Source organism: Carassius carassius, chromosome 3 (genome assembly GCF_963082965.1).
Source record: "Carassius carassius chromosome 3, fCarCar2.1, whole genome shotgun sequence".
Classification (NCBI taxonomy): domain Eukaryota; kingdom Metazoa; phylum Chordata; class Actinopteri; order Cypriniformes; family Cyprinidae; genus Carassius; species Carassius carassius.
Genome location: NC_081757.1, coordinates 43,530,285 through 43,547,630, shown reverse-complemented (window position 1 = coordinate 43,547,630; position 17,346 = coordinate 43,530,285). Strand labels below are relative to the sequence as shown.

General features: G+C 36.2%; 1 protein-coding gene and 2 long non-coding RNA genes across 5 annotated transcripts in view; 1 reads left to right on the top strand and 2 right to left on the bottom strand.

Moving 5' to 3' along the window:
- The window catches only part of LOC132127750 (uncharacterized), a 461,390-nt gene extending 456,922 nt beyond the window's left edge, over positions 1 to 4,468 (top strand). For both annotated transcript variants that reach the window (XR_009427593.1, XR_009427589.1), the window contains 4 exons: positions 2,194 to 2,323; positions 2,464 to 2,550; positions 3,847 to 3,975; positions 4,096 to 4,468. This is a non-coding gene — a long non-coding RNA (uncharacterized LOC132127750). The remainder of the gene's footprint in view (positions 1 to 2,193; positions 2,324 to 2,463; positions 2,551 to 3,846; positions 3,976 to 4,095) is intronic.
- A 2,528-nt stretch (positions 4,469 to 6,996) lies between these two features.
- Positions 6,997 to 9,166, bottom strand: LOC132115389 (uncharacterized). 2 transcript variants are annotated; one of them, XR_009425480.1, is made up of 4 exons: positions 8,999 to 9,166; positions 8,210 to 8,312; positions 7,866 to 8,044; positions 6,997 to 7,206 (listed from the first exon to the last, which is right to left on the bottom strand). It is a non-coding gene; the product is annotated as an uncharacterized LOC132115389 (long non-coding RNA). The 2 variants fall into 2 exon arrangements; XR_009425481.1 differs by lacking the exon at positions 7,866 to 8,044.
- Positions 9,167 to 11,907: 2,741 nt separating this feature from the next.
- Positions 11,908 to 17,346, bottom strand: part of LOC132127477 (hepatocyte growth factor activator-like) — a 20,979-nt gene continuing 15,540 nt past the window's right edge. The window contains exons 10-14 of the mRNA XM_059539378.1: positions 16,838 to 17,078; positions 16,583 to 16,722; positions 15,450 to 15,590; positions 12,824 to 12,966; positions 11,908 to 12,262 (exon numbers count right to left, since the gene is read on the bottom strand). Coding sequence (XP_059395361.1) covers positions 12,029 to 12,262; positions 12,824 to 12,966; positions 15,450 to 15,590; positions 16,583 to 16,722; positions 16,838 to 17,078 — 899 coding nt within the window. The 3' untranslated portion in view covers positions 11,908 to 12,028. The remainder of the gene's footprint in view (positions 12,263 to 12,823; positions 12,967 to 15,449; positions 15,591 to 16,582; positions 16,723 to 16,837; positions 17,079 to 17,346) is intronic.

The window sequence follows — 17,346 nt, the reverse complement described above, 5'->3', positions numbered from 1 at the left end:
TCTGACCACACGGACGTGGTGGTCTTCCATTCCGCCCTGGGGGGCGTCCGCTCTGACCACGAGGACGTGGTGGTCTTCTGCTCCGCCCTGGGGGGCTTCTGCTCTGACCACACGGACATGGTGGTCTTCTGCTCCGCCCTGGGGGGCGCTTGCCCTGACTACACGGTTGTGGTGGTCTTCTGCCCCGCCCTGGAGGACTCTGGCCTCGACCACAAGGACGTGGTGGTCTTCTGCCCCGCCCTGGGGGGCTTCATGTTGTTTTTTGTTTGTTGTTTTTGTATTTACTCCTGTCCCTGTTCCTCTCTGTAGTCTGGCCCTCCATCCCTCCCCCTGAACCTCCTCCAGTCCTCCTCCCTCCTGGTCTTCCTGTTTTGTGGTTACTTTCTGGTGCCTGTTTCCAATGTCTTTCTTTTCTGGCCCTCCATCCCTCCCCCTGAGCCTCCACCTGTCCGCCTCCCTCCTGGTCTGTTTTGTGTCTGTCGTGGAGCGTCTGGGAGCCGCTCCGTAGAGGGGGGGTTCTGTCACAGTGTCTGGGTTGTGTCCCTGGGTTTCCACTAGATGTCCTCCTTTCTCACGGTGTCTGTCACCTTATCACTTCCTGTCTCCTTATTTGGTCACCTTCCTCCTTGTTTAGGTAATTAATTGTTCCCCACCTGTCTCCTGTTTCCCCATCATCCTTTTGTGTATTTATACCCGGTCTGTCTGAGTCTGTGTCACGGAGTCCTTGTGTATGTTTCATGCTTTCCGTAGTCTTGCCCTTGCCGTGTGTTATTGTCTGTTTTCATGTTGTTTGGATATTCTGGTTTTGACCCTGCCTGGACTGTTTATGCTTTTTGGATTGCCCCTAAATAAACCGCATACCTGCATTTGGATCTCTCCGTGTTTCTTGAATCCCCTTCGTGACAGTAATCAGGAATAACCCGTCTAATGGACAAACTTCAGAAGGAGTAAGTCCTGACCCCCAAGAGAGGGGAGATCAGAGGACTCAAGGCTTAGGATGGCATCCTGATCACCGCTTAGCATAAGCTTCTTCTGGCCGAATGCCTCAGCCTCAGCGCACCATGGAGGAAACATGTAACCAGAGGGTTTCTGCCCACTGACTGTGGAGAGCCTGCAGGAACTCCAGCACTGTACCAACCAGGCAGTTAACTGGGTCCTGCTGGCGGTCTCCTCACCAAGAAGTGAAAATCTTAGACTTCAATGCATACAGTTTCCTCATTGAAGGAGCTCTGGATTGGAGATCGGAAGCTAAGAGTTGTGCCTCCTCAGAGACCACATCTACTGTACAGCCTCTAAGCTCCCACAAATACCCACACTTGCCATCTTTGCACTTGACCACTTGATTACTTATTTGACCTCTTTCCTGTATTTGGCCTAGTGTTCGAGTGAGCATGATGACCACAAGTGTGTGTCGAACTTTTCATGACCTGATGACTGTGTTTCCCAATCCTGGTCCTGGAGAACCCCAACACTGCATGGTTTTAGTGTCTCTCTTATCTGACAAACACACTTTTGAGGTCTTGGAGTCTTCACTGATGAGCTGATGAGTTGAATCAGGTGTGTTTGAACAGGGAGACGTCTCAAAGGTGCAGTGTTAGGGTTCTCCAGGACCAGGATTGGGAGCCACTGCCTTATGGGACACTTATGTGTTTACAGAGATTTTTAATATCTAATAATTATAAATATTTCACATACTGTACATTGATCTCGGCAAAAAGTCTGACGATTTCCTCCAAAACATGATGTATGATGGGATACACTAAGCATTGTATAGTGCTCCGGAGCAGTATTGGAGAGGTTTAGTGTGTGTTAAGGACTCTGTGCTTTGGCATTATTAAGACCGGGGACAGTCTTGTGCACACACTGTCACGTACACACACTCTCAAGTGGCCAAGACTGCAAGTGTGGGTATCTGGACAGGGTCAAAGTCTTAAAAATGAACCCTAAACACAGTCGCACATCACAGTCTTAATAATTCAGTTTAACACTTGTATGATATTGTCTCATCTGACACTATCAAAAGAATTAATATGACTATAGCTTGCTATTAATTACTTGCTTTTAATAATGGATGCATTTAACATTTAATTATACAGCATCTTTACAGAGGCTGCTTTTATGGTCTAAACAAAACCCAGTGTAATGCATAAGTTGCACATAATTAATAATATTTACTCCCTTTCTGTCTTACAGGATTGTTTGCAGATAATGCTGTTCTTCTTTTTCAGAAGTTTTTGGTGAGCCAACCCTCACAAACCTTCCTAAAAACTAAAAGAGCTATTACTGAGTCTCAGCGAATCTTGCCATGATCAGCTCTTCCCAGGTACATCTGTTTACAGTTTTTTTTTAATCAACATTTACCCATCAAATGCTCTAGTCTAAATCTTACTTTAAATTAACTTAATTATATGTTAAATGAGCAATATTACACACAGAGTAAGTAGAGATTATCTTGTTTCACAGAAGAGAAGGAAGACCAAGGAAATGATTTGCTCAGGATGAGGAATGAAGACAGCCATCTTGAGCTCAAACAAAGACAGAAGTCCTCTGGTATTTGTGTGTTAAAGCAATGCTGTGTTATGTGTTACAGCACTTTATGATGATCTCTCACGGGACTGGTCATGTCAGTAGTGTTAATTTTGTCACCTATTTTTAATTTAGTCTTAGTCTTGTGCCAAATGTCCTTGTTAGTTTTAGTCATATTTAGTCATTCACATATCTTTTTTTGTCAGTCAAGTTTTAGTCGACTAAAAGTCTCGTCATTTTAGTCTAGTTTTAGTCAAAAGAAAACTCAAGGTATCTTAATCGACTAAAAGTCTTTTAATTTTAGTCTAGTTTTAGTCAAAAAATTTAGTATTTTTTTTAAATAACACATTATTACTGATAAACATTTCAGTAAAAAAAGTGTTTCACATATCTCAAACATTGGTTAAATGTCATAATTACCTGACAAAATACACTTGTTGAATGATTTTTGTTGGATGCAAATGTTAAATGTGTCTGGTTTTCAAATTCTGATTTAGGAGACACATTCAAAAATGATTAACCTGATCACATTTTTTTACTTTATTGATACTGCTTTTAATCGTAATGCAAAGACCGGTCATCGGGACATAAGCTGTCATATACAATAAAAGAGCCTGCGCAGCAACAGGAAATATAATTTAACACAAAAAGCCTGCCTAGACGGTGGACTTGCGCTCAGGATTTTTTTTTTATTTTGTATTTTTTGAGCGGCGTGTGGACAAATTATTTTTACTTACACTATTTTATTTCTTGATAACAGACCGCAGTGTGGACAGTGGTGCAGTCTTGTCATCGTCTCGTCTTAGTCATGAAAAAAAAGGTTGTTGACGAACATATTTCGTCTCGTCTCGTCTGACGAAATTAACACTACATGTCAGCCTTGATTTTTTTTTATACTATTACAATTACAGCATGTAAGCAAAGTGTGACTGGACATTTTTAATCTTATGTTTTTAAAAACACACCACCTGTTTTAAAAGTAGACAAGTATCATGAAATTGGTTTAGTTGATATAAACACCAATTGAAATGATTTCATTGTTTTGTAAATGTTGTGTTATAAATTGTGAATTATTAGTTGATTGGTTTGAAGCCAGGCCTTACACTGCACAGACTAAAACACATTTGTGAGAGAAGTCAGGAACTTTGGAGAAAGATTCTAGAGGAAAAAAAGACACATTTACTGCAACATTAGATGAATTCTAGAGTCTCTGAGAGCTACACATGCTAATGCAGTCTCATGAGCAAGACCCTTGCCTCTGTAACTTTTTCTTAATTCTTGCAGAATGAAATTTTTATTGCAGTAATTTAATTTGTAAAGATTATCTCATCAGCCAAATGAGGGGTTTTTGACCAAGTGATGCTCTTGAAAGGAGTGAAAGAAGAGGATGTGGTAAATTGTCTTCAGAGAAAAAGCTTCTCAAAAGGTCTTAAAGCAGCTTGAAGAATGGTAAGTGTACAGTACTACAAGGGTCATAGTTGCTCACCCTGCTAAAATCACACAGAACATAAACTGAGCTCTCTGTCCATTAAACAACTTCATCTGGATTGATTGTTTCACTTTGACCAGGTCTGGGATGTTAGGACTGAGAGATCCTCTGGCTGAGAACAAGCTACACCACATCAGTGCTGGATATCAGCCACAAACTGTTTCCAGACACGAGAGAAGAAGATCACGATGAAACCAGTTTAGATGTGATGATAAGGAATCATTATTTTCTGAAACAGTATCACATGTCTTATAAGTATCACATAATCTGTATCACAGTTGACTGGATGGGACTGTGTGACTTTTAAGGACATTTCATCACTCATCTGTGTGAACTGATTAATATATGAGGTTAATGTATTTTTGATGATAATTATTTTCCTTGAATCTTATTTGTCTTGATGCTACTTTATCAACTTTATAGTCTATGCTTCAATAAAATGAAAATGGTGAATATTGTGTTCTGAAGATTCTTGGTAAACACATCATTTTACTAGGTAGGCTCATATGTGTTTATTTTAGACTTGGAAAAACTGCATATTAATTATTAGGAATATTTTTTACTTAAGTCATAAACATTTTTGATCAGATTAATAACATCTAGGACACCAGTACACCAGAATGTTATTATTGTTTATATTTAGTAACAAATGCCAATTTTTTTGTGAAATAAAGGGAGTTACGAGATTAATTATTTTGCATTACAAGATGGTGCCATGGGCTTTATTGTTACAAACACTTGAGGGATAACTGAGAATGTAGCATGAATGATCAACGTTGATCTTGTACTGCATTAAAAACAAGAGCATCCACATTACTGATGTCCAGCACATGAGGAGGAAGATAAGGGGGTGAGGAGGACATTTTTACACTGATTGTTGCTAATTAGTTTATATATATATATATATATATGCTTAGCACTGCATGAATTTGTCCTTGTGTAATAGTGAAGTATCACAATGTGTATAAATTGTCCTAGATAAAGGCAAGTTGTTGCAGGTTCATCCATTATATTTATTGCCATTTACTTCAAAAATCAAAGAAATAATCTATTATTTTCATTATTAAATAATTTCTTTCAAATGTTTCCATGTTTCATCAGATGGCCTCACAATGTCCTGTCAAAAGGTATAATAGCAATGATGTAATAATAGAAAACAGAGGACTGTGAAAACTGTCAGATATAAATGTGACTCAGCTCAGTTTGTTGTCCATGATGAGGAGAACACATATATGTAGGTTTTACTGCCCTTCTACCCCCAGGGGCCCAGTAGCACCCCCCGGAAGAGCCCAAAACTGTACATTTCAAATGGCTGTAAATCAGAGTCCAATTAACATATCAAAGAGAAAATGGGCAGGATTATTACTTATGCTATGCTGATAAAATAATGTTGAGCTCATTTTTCAGAAATAAATGGAAAGCTGACATAAAGGCATTTTAAATATTGCTCACTGTAAAATACCACATTTCAGCCTGCCTCTCAAATATATCATAGAGGTTTGTTCAATGTAAAATACCACATTTCAGCCTGCCTCTCAAATATATCATAGAGGTTTGTTCAATGAACATATTTAGATATCCAGTTTTCCTTAAAATAAATAATTTATTTTGTTTCGTTAATAAAATGTTTTAAACTACATTACCCACAAGCCTCCGTCATTCTATCTATGGAAAGGCAACACTAGGGGCTGTTTTTTGTAGTTCATTGAAGTTATGCATAGGGTTAGGGATAGGATCTCGCTAAAGATGTAATTTTTCTCAAGATAGCAACACTTCATTGTTGACTTAATATATTACTAATGTGATGATAGCAGCAAAACATACTTTTTAACATGATGCGCTGTTTAATATGGGTTAAAAGATAGTCCAACCACAGACTGTCCTGAAAATTCACAGCCAATGACATCAAAGCTGAGCAGCGGCGTCACACTTCCTTATCCATTTATGACAGATGTATTTCATTTTTCGGCTGAATGGATAGATTCGGTTAACAATAGATAATATTTGCTACTTATTAGATTCTGTTTTATTAACGTCTACACCTTCCTCCGTTGTTAAGCTTGACAAAAATTGGGCAATATTGATGTGCACATGCCCAGCAGTCGCAGTTGTATCCAACAGATAGATTCCTCTCATTAAATATAAGACACATTTTTAAGATTTAAATTTTTTTTTTGACCAAAGAAAAATATATTTACTAATCAAATGATGTGCTTCTAAAATTTACATTGTGTATTACATTGTGTTTTAAAGTTACAATTGTTCACATTAAATTGTGTTTCTGTGATTTACCATTCTCTACCATTTGAACTCTAGGAATAAAAACAGAAAGAATAAATGAATGAATGAATGAACATACATAAAGAAAATACATAAAGCATAATGAACATGCATAGTTTGTGAGGATCTTCCATTATTTATTGATATGTCAAACTCATTTAAAGATGTACCCAAATTAAGAATAAAAAGGCAGTTATGTTGTAAACGTTAACTATTTTCAGTATGCAAATGAGAATGCTTTTATTAAAAAACAAAACAGTAAATACAGTATGTCTTTCAGAGAACACTGGAAAAAGATAAATTTTCTTAAAAATTAAATTGACCAAAATGTTATACAACACAATGTAAATGTTTCAAACTCACAAAATAACACCATGAAGACATGCATGTCAAGTGTGCAATATCATCTATAAAACTCTATCAGCACAGCATCAAATAAACACTGTTTGTCCGAACAATGGAAGACAGAGAAAGTGTTCAGGAAAACAAACACCTGCTACCTTTGACAATAACATCATGAATTCACTTCATGACTGGAACTAGGGGATGACTGTGTATGAATATCTCCTTTACTGAAACTCCTGATGAGAACTGATGCTTTTTTTAATGATAAAAGCATTAGGAAGACACCAAGTAAAGTTTACTGTATGAAGCTTGAAAAAGAGCTTTATCTTATATATGCTTTATCAATGCGAAAAATACTATTTTTAACTATTGTTTTCATCACTGGTTCTGTAACGTATTCATTATGAGCTTATAATTAAACCAAAGTTACATCTTCTGCAAAAATCAAACCACTGCAAAGTCAAATCACTGATCCAGGGACCATTTCTGTGTGTGTGGGGGATAAAGAGTTAACGAGGTGAGTCCTTGTGCATGATGGAGAACTACAGTGTTGTCTGCAAACAATCCTGTAAAACAGAAAGGAAGGAAATATTACATTACATTCAACTTATACATTACACTGGGTTTTGTTTAGACCATAAAAGCAGCCTCTGTAAAGATGCTGTATAATTAAATGTTAAATGCATCCATTATTAAAAGCAAGTAATTAATAGCAAGCTATAATCATATGAATTCTTTTGATAGTGTCAGATGAGACAATATCATACAAGTGTTAAACTGAATTATTAAGACTGTGATGTGCGACTGTGTTTAGGGTTCATTTTTAAGACTTTGACCCTGTCCAGATACCCACACTTGCAGTCTTGGCCACTTGAGAGTGTGTGTACGTGACAGTGTGTGCACAAGACTGTCCCCGGTCTTAATAATGCCAAAACACAGCATCCTTAACACACACTAAACCTCTCCAATACTGCTCCGGAGCACTATACAATGCTTAGTGTATCCCATCATACATCATGTTTTGGAGTAAACCGTCAGACTTTTTGCCGAGATCTCACAAGAGGTCACCGAAAGCTTTCCAATGTACAGTATGTGGAATATTGATAATTATATATTAAAAATCTCTGTAAACACATAAGTGTGTCCCATAAGGCAGTGGCTCCCAATCCTGGTCCTGGAGAACCCCAACACTGCACATTTGAGATGTCTCCGTGTTCAAACACACCTGATTCAACTCATCAGCTCATCAGTGAAGACTCCAAGACCTCAAAAGTGTGTTTGTCAGATAAGAGAGACACTAAAACCGTGCAGTGCTGGGGTTCTCCAGGACCAGGATTGGGAAACACAGTCATCAGGTCATGAAAAGTTCGACACACACTTGTGGTCATCATGCTCACTTGAAAACTAGGCCAAATACAGGAAAGAGGTCAAATAAGTAATCAAGTGGTCAAGTGCAAAGATGGCAAGTGTGGGTATTTGGACAGTGCAACAGTTTAAGAAACAAGAAATGCTGTACAAATGATAACAGCAGGAATGTTTGATAAAAGGGACAAACTATCACAGACTTACTGCTGCAAATGTCTGCCTCCGCAGCTTTCTGTCTTCTCCATTTCTGAAGGAATACCTCTCCAGAAACACCACTGGGCTGACTGCTTCCTTTACGTCTTTTCAGCTAAAAGTAAAAAATAATAAAAAAGGGGAGAGAAAATAAAATTGAATTATATACAGAATGTTAATAATGATCTGTGAGCATAATATTTAGATATAAACTGATATGAATGAACTGCAAGATGGAAAAATATTTTTTTTTATTATTTATTTATAATGTTTTATTTTTTTTTGGATTTACATTAAAAGCTATTAAAAGCATGGTACAGAACATATGATTACTGTGATATCTGTCATATAAAAGCACATAAAACACTAACATTACAGTGATACAAACATAGCTGGTTTGGTGATTATTGTATTGTTGTATTGATTACTAATATACCATAGTAAAACTACAGTTACTGTGGTAAAAACATGGTAAATGTCCTGTTTACTGTGTTTTAACTTCACATTTTATTTATTACTACTGTAAGGGTCGTGATTACCATGATTTTACTACAAATACAACATAATTGAACCTGAAATTAATATAAAACGGATCGAAGGTCTATGGCACGTCACGTGACCGATAGAGTTTAATCACCCCAGTTAGCAGCTGTTCATTTATTTAAACACAATGAAACTCACAGACAGCCGCCGATGACCGATATAATACAGCGATTAAACATATGGCGCTAATCTGATTAATAAAGAAGACAGAATACATTTTATAAAAGGCATTAAAAGAGCGTATATACGACTACTCACCCAAACTGTGGAACTGATGGCAAATGTCGCGATGTGTGCTGAATGAGACTTCTTGAACGTGATTTCATAGCGATAAACATCTCATGTCCTCGCGTCGAAATTCTGACGCCAAAAGTTTCCCACTGAAAGCAATGAAGGTCGTAGTGCGTCGATATTTCGACGCCGAGAGGCACATTTGTCGTCAGAAAAGTGATGCTAGGGGCGCTTGAGAATGGGTTGTTTGTTTGTAACACAGAGATTGCAAACTTCACAATAGATCACTTTTTTTCACCCTTTGCAACAATTTTTCTAACATTTACTTTTGGAACAGGCGACAAACTTCCTAAGAATAAATCAAGAATTTAATTGAACAGTAGCAGATAAACATTGCACATTGAGCTCTTTGGAGTAACTCAGATTGATTGCATAAATTAGGCCAAGCAGAAAAACACAAGCCTTTGCAACACCTTCCAATCCCATCATCACCTCTATGCCTTCCAGCACTATCCCAGTCTGTAATGGGTCATCTGTTGAGCCACCTTTCATGATGATTTTAAGTGTGAGCAGTTCCAGTTTCTCCTTATTCCCATGAGTATCTATAAAAAACAAAACAAAGCAAATGTGTATTTACTTACAACACCACTTGATAATTTTTCTTATTCTCAGTGCAAAAAAAAAATACATTGCAATGAAATAACACACACAAAAAAAAAAGATTTTGAAATAGACATTTATATTTTAAAATTAAATAAGTGATTTACAGCCATTCATTTCATTTCTATCTATGTTGGTTGAATTTAAATAACTGCCTTTATAGAAGTTGTTTATTTAGTTTTGGAGAGTAACTTGGTTTTTGATCGATTTCAGATGCTCACCGTCTTCACATGTGCTTCACAAAATGGCTCCTTGGCAGGAAACAGCATATCACATGGCTCACAGTCAAATACTTAAAATTTTATGCTATATTTACTTAATTTTAACATAATTGTACTAGTAGTTGTCATGACTTATTTTCTTTCGTTGTATTTATGCATACACTTGAGTTAACTTTGTAACTTATATTTTTGTGTTACATGAACTATAGATGTCAAGTAGACATTGAAAAGTTATAAATATTTAGTTTTTTGTGTTTAATATATTTACTTTTATAATTAATGGTTGTTCAGACAACGAATCGTTTTTTCAGTGTAGAAGGATGTGATTGATGTCTGACGAGGTGGAAGTTTGAAGTTTGATGAGGTGGAGGTCACTGAGCAAAGACATCCGTCACTCTACAAACAAGACCACCCAAAACCAGCTGAGACTTCACAACCACACACACACTGTCAGCTGTGACCACACACACACACACACACACACACACAACCACATTCAATCAAGTAAACAAATCAGCTGTTCTGAATTCTGTCATCACAAACCAATGCAACAATTCAGAGCATAATAAATCATCGTTTTCCACAAACTGAGCAAAGCGAGCATTTCTGAAATCTGGCTCTACATTTGTTTACCAATGCTTATAACAACTGCCGATCAACACAAGGAATGCTAGTATAATAGTATATGACCATATTTCAGTCATAAACTCTTGGAAAAGTTTTAGCATGTTTCGGTCTAGACAGGTGGAGCTGGGGAAGATTTTTACAAAATCTCTTGTATTTTTCCAGATATACCATTCACATTAAGCACTTTAGATTCCCAGAATGCAGCACAGTAACATTACACTTCACATTCTGCTGGTTCACTTTGCTATTTCTGTTGTCATTGTCACTTTTACTTATTTTGCTAATGTAAAATTATTCTTGTTTGAGTTTTAGGACTTTGTTGTATATCATAAATTACTGAAATAGTTCACTCAAAATTAAAAATCTGTCATCATTTATCAAAGATGATTTGGAGAATGTTACCAAACTGTTAGACACTGACGTCCATAGTACTTTTCCCCCTCTTTGGAAGTCAATGGCTACCGTCAACGGTTACCAACATTCTTCAAAATATATTATTTTGTGCTCAACAGAAGAAAGAAACTCACACAGGTTTGGAACAACTTGACGAGGAGTAAATGATGACAAAGTTTTATTTTAAGGGGGGGATCTATCACTTTAATTTCAGACTTAAGACTGTACAAGTGTTAAACTTGTATTATAATGTTTCCAGTAGGGATGGGCGAATCGATCCTGAAGTATTGATATATCGATACTGATGCGAGTATCGAAAGTATCGATAGTCAAATAAAAATTATTGATACTAAAGTGTTTTTATTTATTAATCATTTTGTTTATTAAACAAAAAACACTGCCTAAAACATGCCTTAAATTGAATGAATAACCTATGTTAGCAAATAATTGTGTGGAAGGGATTTTCCTGCTCATCTGAACACACGCAAATGTTGCAAGGCAGAATCAATCAATTACAGAGAGCGTTCACTCATTCTGACAGTGCATTTAAATAGAGCTGTGTTTCCCAAGAGTAGCCTATAATGAGAGGGCATTTATGTTTTTGGAAAAGGCAGCACAGAACAATGATAATATATCATTTTAATTATGTGTTGAAATATGATAGATAATAATACATATTCGTTATGCATTACTTGTCCATTCAAATGTCAGAAAAAAAAGAAAAAAAAATCAACACAGAGACCTGTTTGAATGAAATTTAAAGGAATGCACTTAATTAAAGGTTATAATATAGTTGAATAATATACTGTTTAAATGATGCTGCTAAGCTAGGATTTAACAGCAAACTGTCGCATCAAACCTGCATCTGTTTATTCACTTTCAAGGGTTTAAATGTAAATCATGACCTTTCCAATATTCACTCAAACACTGTAAAAAACTATCATTTTTATATTTTAATGCAGATTAAATACATTTATTTCACAGCAATCAAAATGTATCGATATTCAAAAAAACATAATAATAATAATAATAATAATAGCAAACACTTTCCATTCCAGTGCACATGTCACCATATTGCTTGTTAATATAAATACAACCAGCGCGCAGTCCGTCAGTGTGACGTCATGAACACATTAACAGTAAAGTCTCATTTGTTTTATCTCTGGCATTGACTCCCGATACAGATGTTTATCGTCTTTCTATTGGCTGAAGTTTTTGGGGATGTTTTTCTGGATGTTTTGATGATGCTGTTGATCCAGTCTGAATATTTGGGCACGAGGGTGTAAACGCCGGGCTTCCCCGAGCGTCCGCATCCGTCTCCCCAGCTGATGATCCCGTAGAGGAAGCTCGCGCCGTCACACTCGCACGCTAACGGACCGCCCGAGTCGCCCTGAACACATCACACACACATCAACACATCTGACCGAACAAACACTTCAGTTATTCTACAGTAATACTCACGTGGATGGAAGCATGTTTCCACCACAGAGTAAAAAACTATTTTTTTTATATATCATGCATAATTGCAAGATATAATCTATCAATTGTGAGTTCTAATGTCAGAATTACAGAATATGAACTCATAATTTTGAGAAAAAAATGTTGCAGTTTCCCTTTTTATGCTTTATTCATTGACAGAAATATGCTTCCATGGGTATTAGAGCAATTACTGAATATTGTATATGGATGCATATATTAGTAATAATTATATTAATATTAGCCTAAAACAATATGAATTACATTATATATTATTAGTATTAATGCAGCAGTAATAGTGATATTAAGTTATTTCTTGAAAAAAGATATTCCTTATTACTACATTATAATTACATATTACGAACACGATCAAGGTCCAGAAACATTATTAGATTTATGTTACATAAAATCTAAATTTGCAATCCAATAAACGTAATAAATAAAATAGCATGACGAAAGGTGTTTGTTGTCTGACCTGACAGGCGTCCACACAGAGCTCACTTCCTGCACACAGCATCCCTGACCTGACCTCTGACCCGTAGACGTCTGGAGACGAGCACTGATCGAACGGGATGATCTTCACCACTCCCTCCATCAGGTGAGAGTACGAGTTCGCCTCTACATTATTAGAAGATTATGTCATTACTTAATCAATCTCAAGTAGTTCCAAATCTGTAAGACCTTCGTTCATCTTCAGAACAAAAATGAAGATATTTTTGATGAAATCCGAGAGCTCTCTGACCCTCCATAGACAGCAAGGATCCTAACACAATCAAGGCTCAGAAACAATCCATGTGAGGTTCAACCGTAATTTTATGAATCTACGAGAATACTTTCTGCATGCATTTCCTCCGTGTAACCCTGGGACCATTTTGGAGAGCATCCACTGAACACAAACAGTGTACGATGTTCTGTGTCAGCTGCGCCACACGGATACGAATTCTTGAATAAAGTCTTTGTGCAAAAAAAAAAAAAAGGTATTCTCGTAGCTTCGTAAAATTACGGTTGAACCACACGGATTATCACATGGATTATTTTACTGATGTTCTTGCTATGATTCTGGACCTTGATTGTGTTAGGATCCTTACTGTCTGTGGAGGATCAGAGAGCTCTCGGATTTCATCAAAAATATCTTCATTTGTGTTTCAAAGATGAACAAAGGTCTTACAGCATTGGAACGACATGACAAAGATAGCAACTTGCAATCATTTTTTGCAATGCAATAAAACAAATCTTTTTTCAAAGACAATAAAACTTTCAAACAAGGCTTTGCTTTGCTTGTACTAAAATAACACAAACTAAAACTGAAATAGAAACTAAAAACTATGCAGACATATTTAAAAACATGATTAATAAAATGACAAACAACAAAATGATTTAAAAAATCAAGTAAAATTCAAATGAAAATTGAAAAGGAGGAGAAATAAAAACTAGTTCAAAGTAAAGTTCAGAGTAAAAACCAGTGCTTGAAGTAAAAAAAATAAAAAAGTGACGGTACTTAACCCCACTCACAAGCCCAAAAATAAATTAATTAATAAATACTAATTAAAGTCCTAAAAATGTACTTTTTTTTTATTTCCAGCTCCTCAAATAACATTTACATTACATTATTAATATAAATGTTGCCCAAGTCAAGCTGCGATACTGAACAGGACCACAGGGAGACACCACAGGACCATTACATGAGCCGCTTCAATGACTCAAGTTATAACCATCACTGATGTTCAGAATGATAAGCACGCGCTGCTTTATTTACGTTCCGTATATTTATATATTTCTCCTTTTAAATGATGAACACATAATATTGATAGCTGTTGATATGAACAGGTTGTTCCTCTCACGCATGCGCAGAACGCACGTGTTTAGTTTGCTGTCGGCTATAGTCTGTGCGTTTTTTTTTTTTTTTTTTTTACACAATTACACAATCAATAAAAAATTATCAAAAAAAAAAAAAATATATATATATATATATATATATGAATACATTAAAAGTGTACATGATTGCACAATTCGTAAATTCAAAAATCTTTTTGTTTCTTTGATGTATATAGATTAAATATGATTTTTCACTTAATTTAAATGCTATAAAACATTGCTTTTTACCTGAAAATTAACATTTATGGATGTGAAATTTAGCCATAAAAAATTATAAAAATACTGTAAATGCAGGTCAGTTTATCTTTGGAGTTTATGATAATGCCTAAAAGAACATATTTCGACTGTAAAATAAAATCTCCATCAACATATCCAACAATAAAGTCAAATACATTCCTCCAGAAAAAAGACACATAAGGGCAGTGCCGAAATAAATGAACCGCTGTCTCCGGCTTCTGCTTGCAAAAGCAGACATCAATATAATTTTTAATTTAATTAAATAATGTTTAGCTGGGAATATTCTGAGGAGAAGTTTAAAGGATACTTCTTTCACCTTATTTGTTAAGAGATATCAATCAGACAGAAGCCAGACTTTTTTCCAGTCAACATCACTCACTAATTTACTCCAGCATGCATTACATTTGGTTTCCAATCAACATCCTTCTGGAAAAGGGCTCTTATTGATCTCTGATGATTATTACAGGAGAAACATATTTTACCTATAGAGGAGTGAAATCACACCAACAACAGTTGGAAATTCCTTTGGTGTTATGGGAATATTACATTTTTTAATGAATTCCTCATATGTAAAAATAATGCCATCTGAATTAAATAGTTGATCTACCAAAACAATATTATTTTGATACCAATTTTCTAAGAAAATAGACTTTTGTGTATATAAGATGTCCTTATTATTAAGGATCTGGTTAAAACTAGTTCTCTATCAATAATAGACACAGCTTTAATTGTGCTGGCTTTAATATGATTTGGCTAATTATCAAAAATAATTTTGGAGAAAAAGCCTGGATAAGCCAAAATATCCGACATTAATCTCTTATTGTTTGTAATATGCCAATTTCATGTGAATCCAGATTGTGTTTCTTCTTTGATTGAATCTAGCTCAGATTTGAGTCTTTTAGCAGATCATCATGTGGTGTGATTCCTGATCACGTCTGATCACTCAGACTGTTCAAGCACTGCTGCAGAGTTAGTGTTGGTGAACTCACTCTCGTGCATGTGACCCCAGCCCGAGATCTTACAGCAGGAGTGATCGGGGAACGTCATGTGCTTCCCCGGCAGACAGATGGGTCTGATGAAGGGCGTCTTCTGAGCGCAGCGTCCCTCAGCCTTCTTCAGCTTCACTAGAGCTGCAAAACAGCTGCTATTACACACAAGACACTAATCACACACACACACACACACACACTGGCCCTATAGCAATGCTTAGCACAGGTGAGAGACATTGAACTGTTTTCATCTACTGCAAAACTCAGAAACTGAGTTTAATTGATGTGCTTTTGGAGACAGAGATCAGGGAACAATTCACTTCAATCAGCACAAGTGCTGGAGCTCAGTGTGCCGAAGCGTGTCTGATACACACCGTGTGTGTGTTTTACATACATTTCCTAAGAAGCGTGAAAAGCTTATTTCCACATAATGTGTTGTCTTTTTTCAATCGTCCATGCTGCAGACGCCCACGTCTGAACACACACAGGACTTTTATTGAAGTTGGTAAAAAAAAGAAAACAGGGTCTGAAACTCCTGAAACAATTCACAGTTATCAGAATGAAGACCAATGAATGCTCTTTTTTTATTTTATATGAGATGTTTTATTCATCTTTTATATTTGCAATCCTGTTACTAAAAGTATGTTTAAAAGTTGAATTTGTGTCAAGTTGCAATCGTCTAGAAATGAAAATAAAATCAACTTTAAAATTAATTTGACAGTAAATAATATAATATAATATAATATAATATAATATAATATAATATAATATAATATAATATAATATAATATAATATAATATAATATATTAAGCACAAGTTAACTGAAAATCAAATAAAAATGTTATTATTATTGCTTCTTATTCAGTTTAAGCTGAAGTTCTAAAATAACGAAAAGTAAATAAACTAAAACTAATTAATAAATAAAAACTATATTGATATTAGAAAACAAAAACTAATAAAAAAAGACAAAAAATGAAAAAGACAACTACAACTACAAAACTACAAGTGTGTATGCATATGCATTTTATATATATACACACACACACACACACACACACACACACACACATGCACAGATATGTAAGTTTTTTTAGGGAACATTAAAGTTTTTGTCTTTAGAGTATAAACTCACCGATGTCGTTTAAGGTCGGCTCAAACTGTGTGTAACGTGGGTTTAAGATATAGTCCTGAACAGCGAAGGTCCTGGTGTTGGGACCGGTGTCGTTAAAGAAGTGCTGGCCGAGAACAACCCGAATCTGTGACTTTAATGGACTGAGAGACACAGAGAGAGACACAGAGAGAGAGAGATGTACTGTTATATCTGTGTGGAGTCAGACTGAAGCAGTAACTCTGTAGAGATGCGTGGAGTGCACACACAGACTCATACTTGCGCAGGAAGCAGTGAGCGGCCGACAGGATCCAGCAGGAGGACACCAGCGTCCCGGCACAGAACTCGTCTGCGATGTACAGCGCTGCCATCCAGGGGTGAGCCCCGGGCAGTGCACTCGTCCCGCCCAGGATTCGCCCTCGACTGATCCTCTTCTCGTGCCTCTTCCCACACACAGGGGTCCTGGCAGGACTGTGTGAGGGCCGCGGGGCCACGGTGATGACGGGACGTCTGTGGCCCACTGACACAAACAACACAGACTGTGTTTCAATAAACCTGACTGTAGGACACAGTGAACATTATATCACTCAGAATAAATGCACAAAAGGTATAGTACAGATGTTTTAGCTGTATGCAAAAATAACAACTTAATAATAGTTAAATAATTAATATGTGTCACCAGTTTTCCTAAAGTAAATGGAGCAGGAGAGTAAATATTGGTGTTGGTTATATTAAGGGGTTAAAAGCCCTCAGAGGGGTAAGTAAATAATAATAATAACAAATAATAA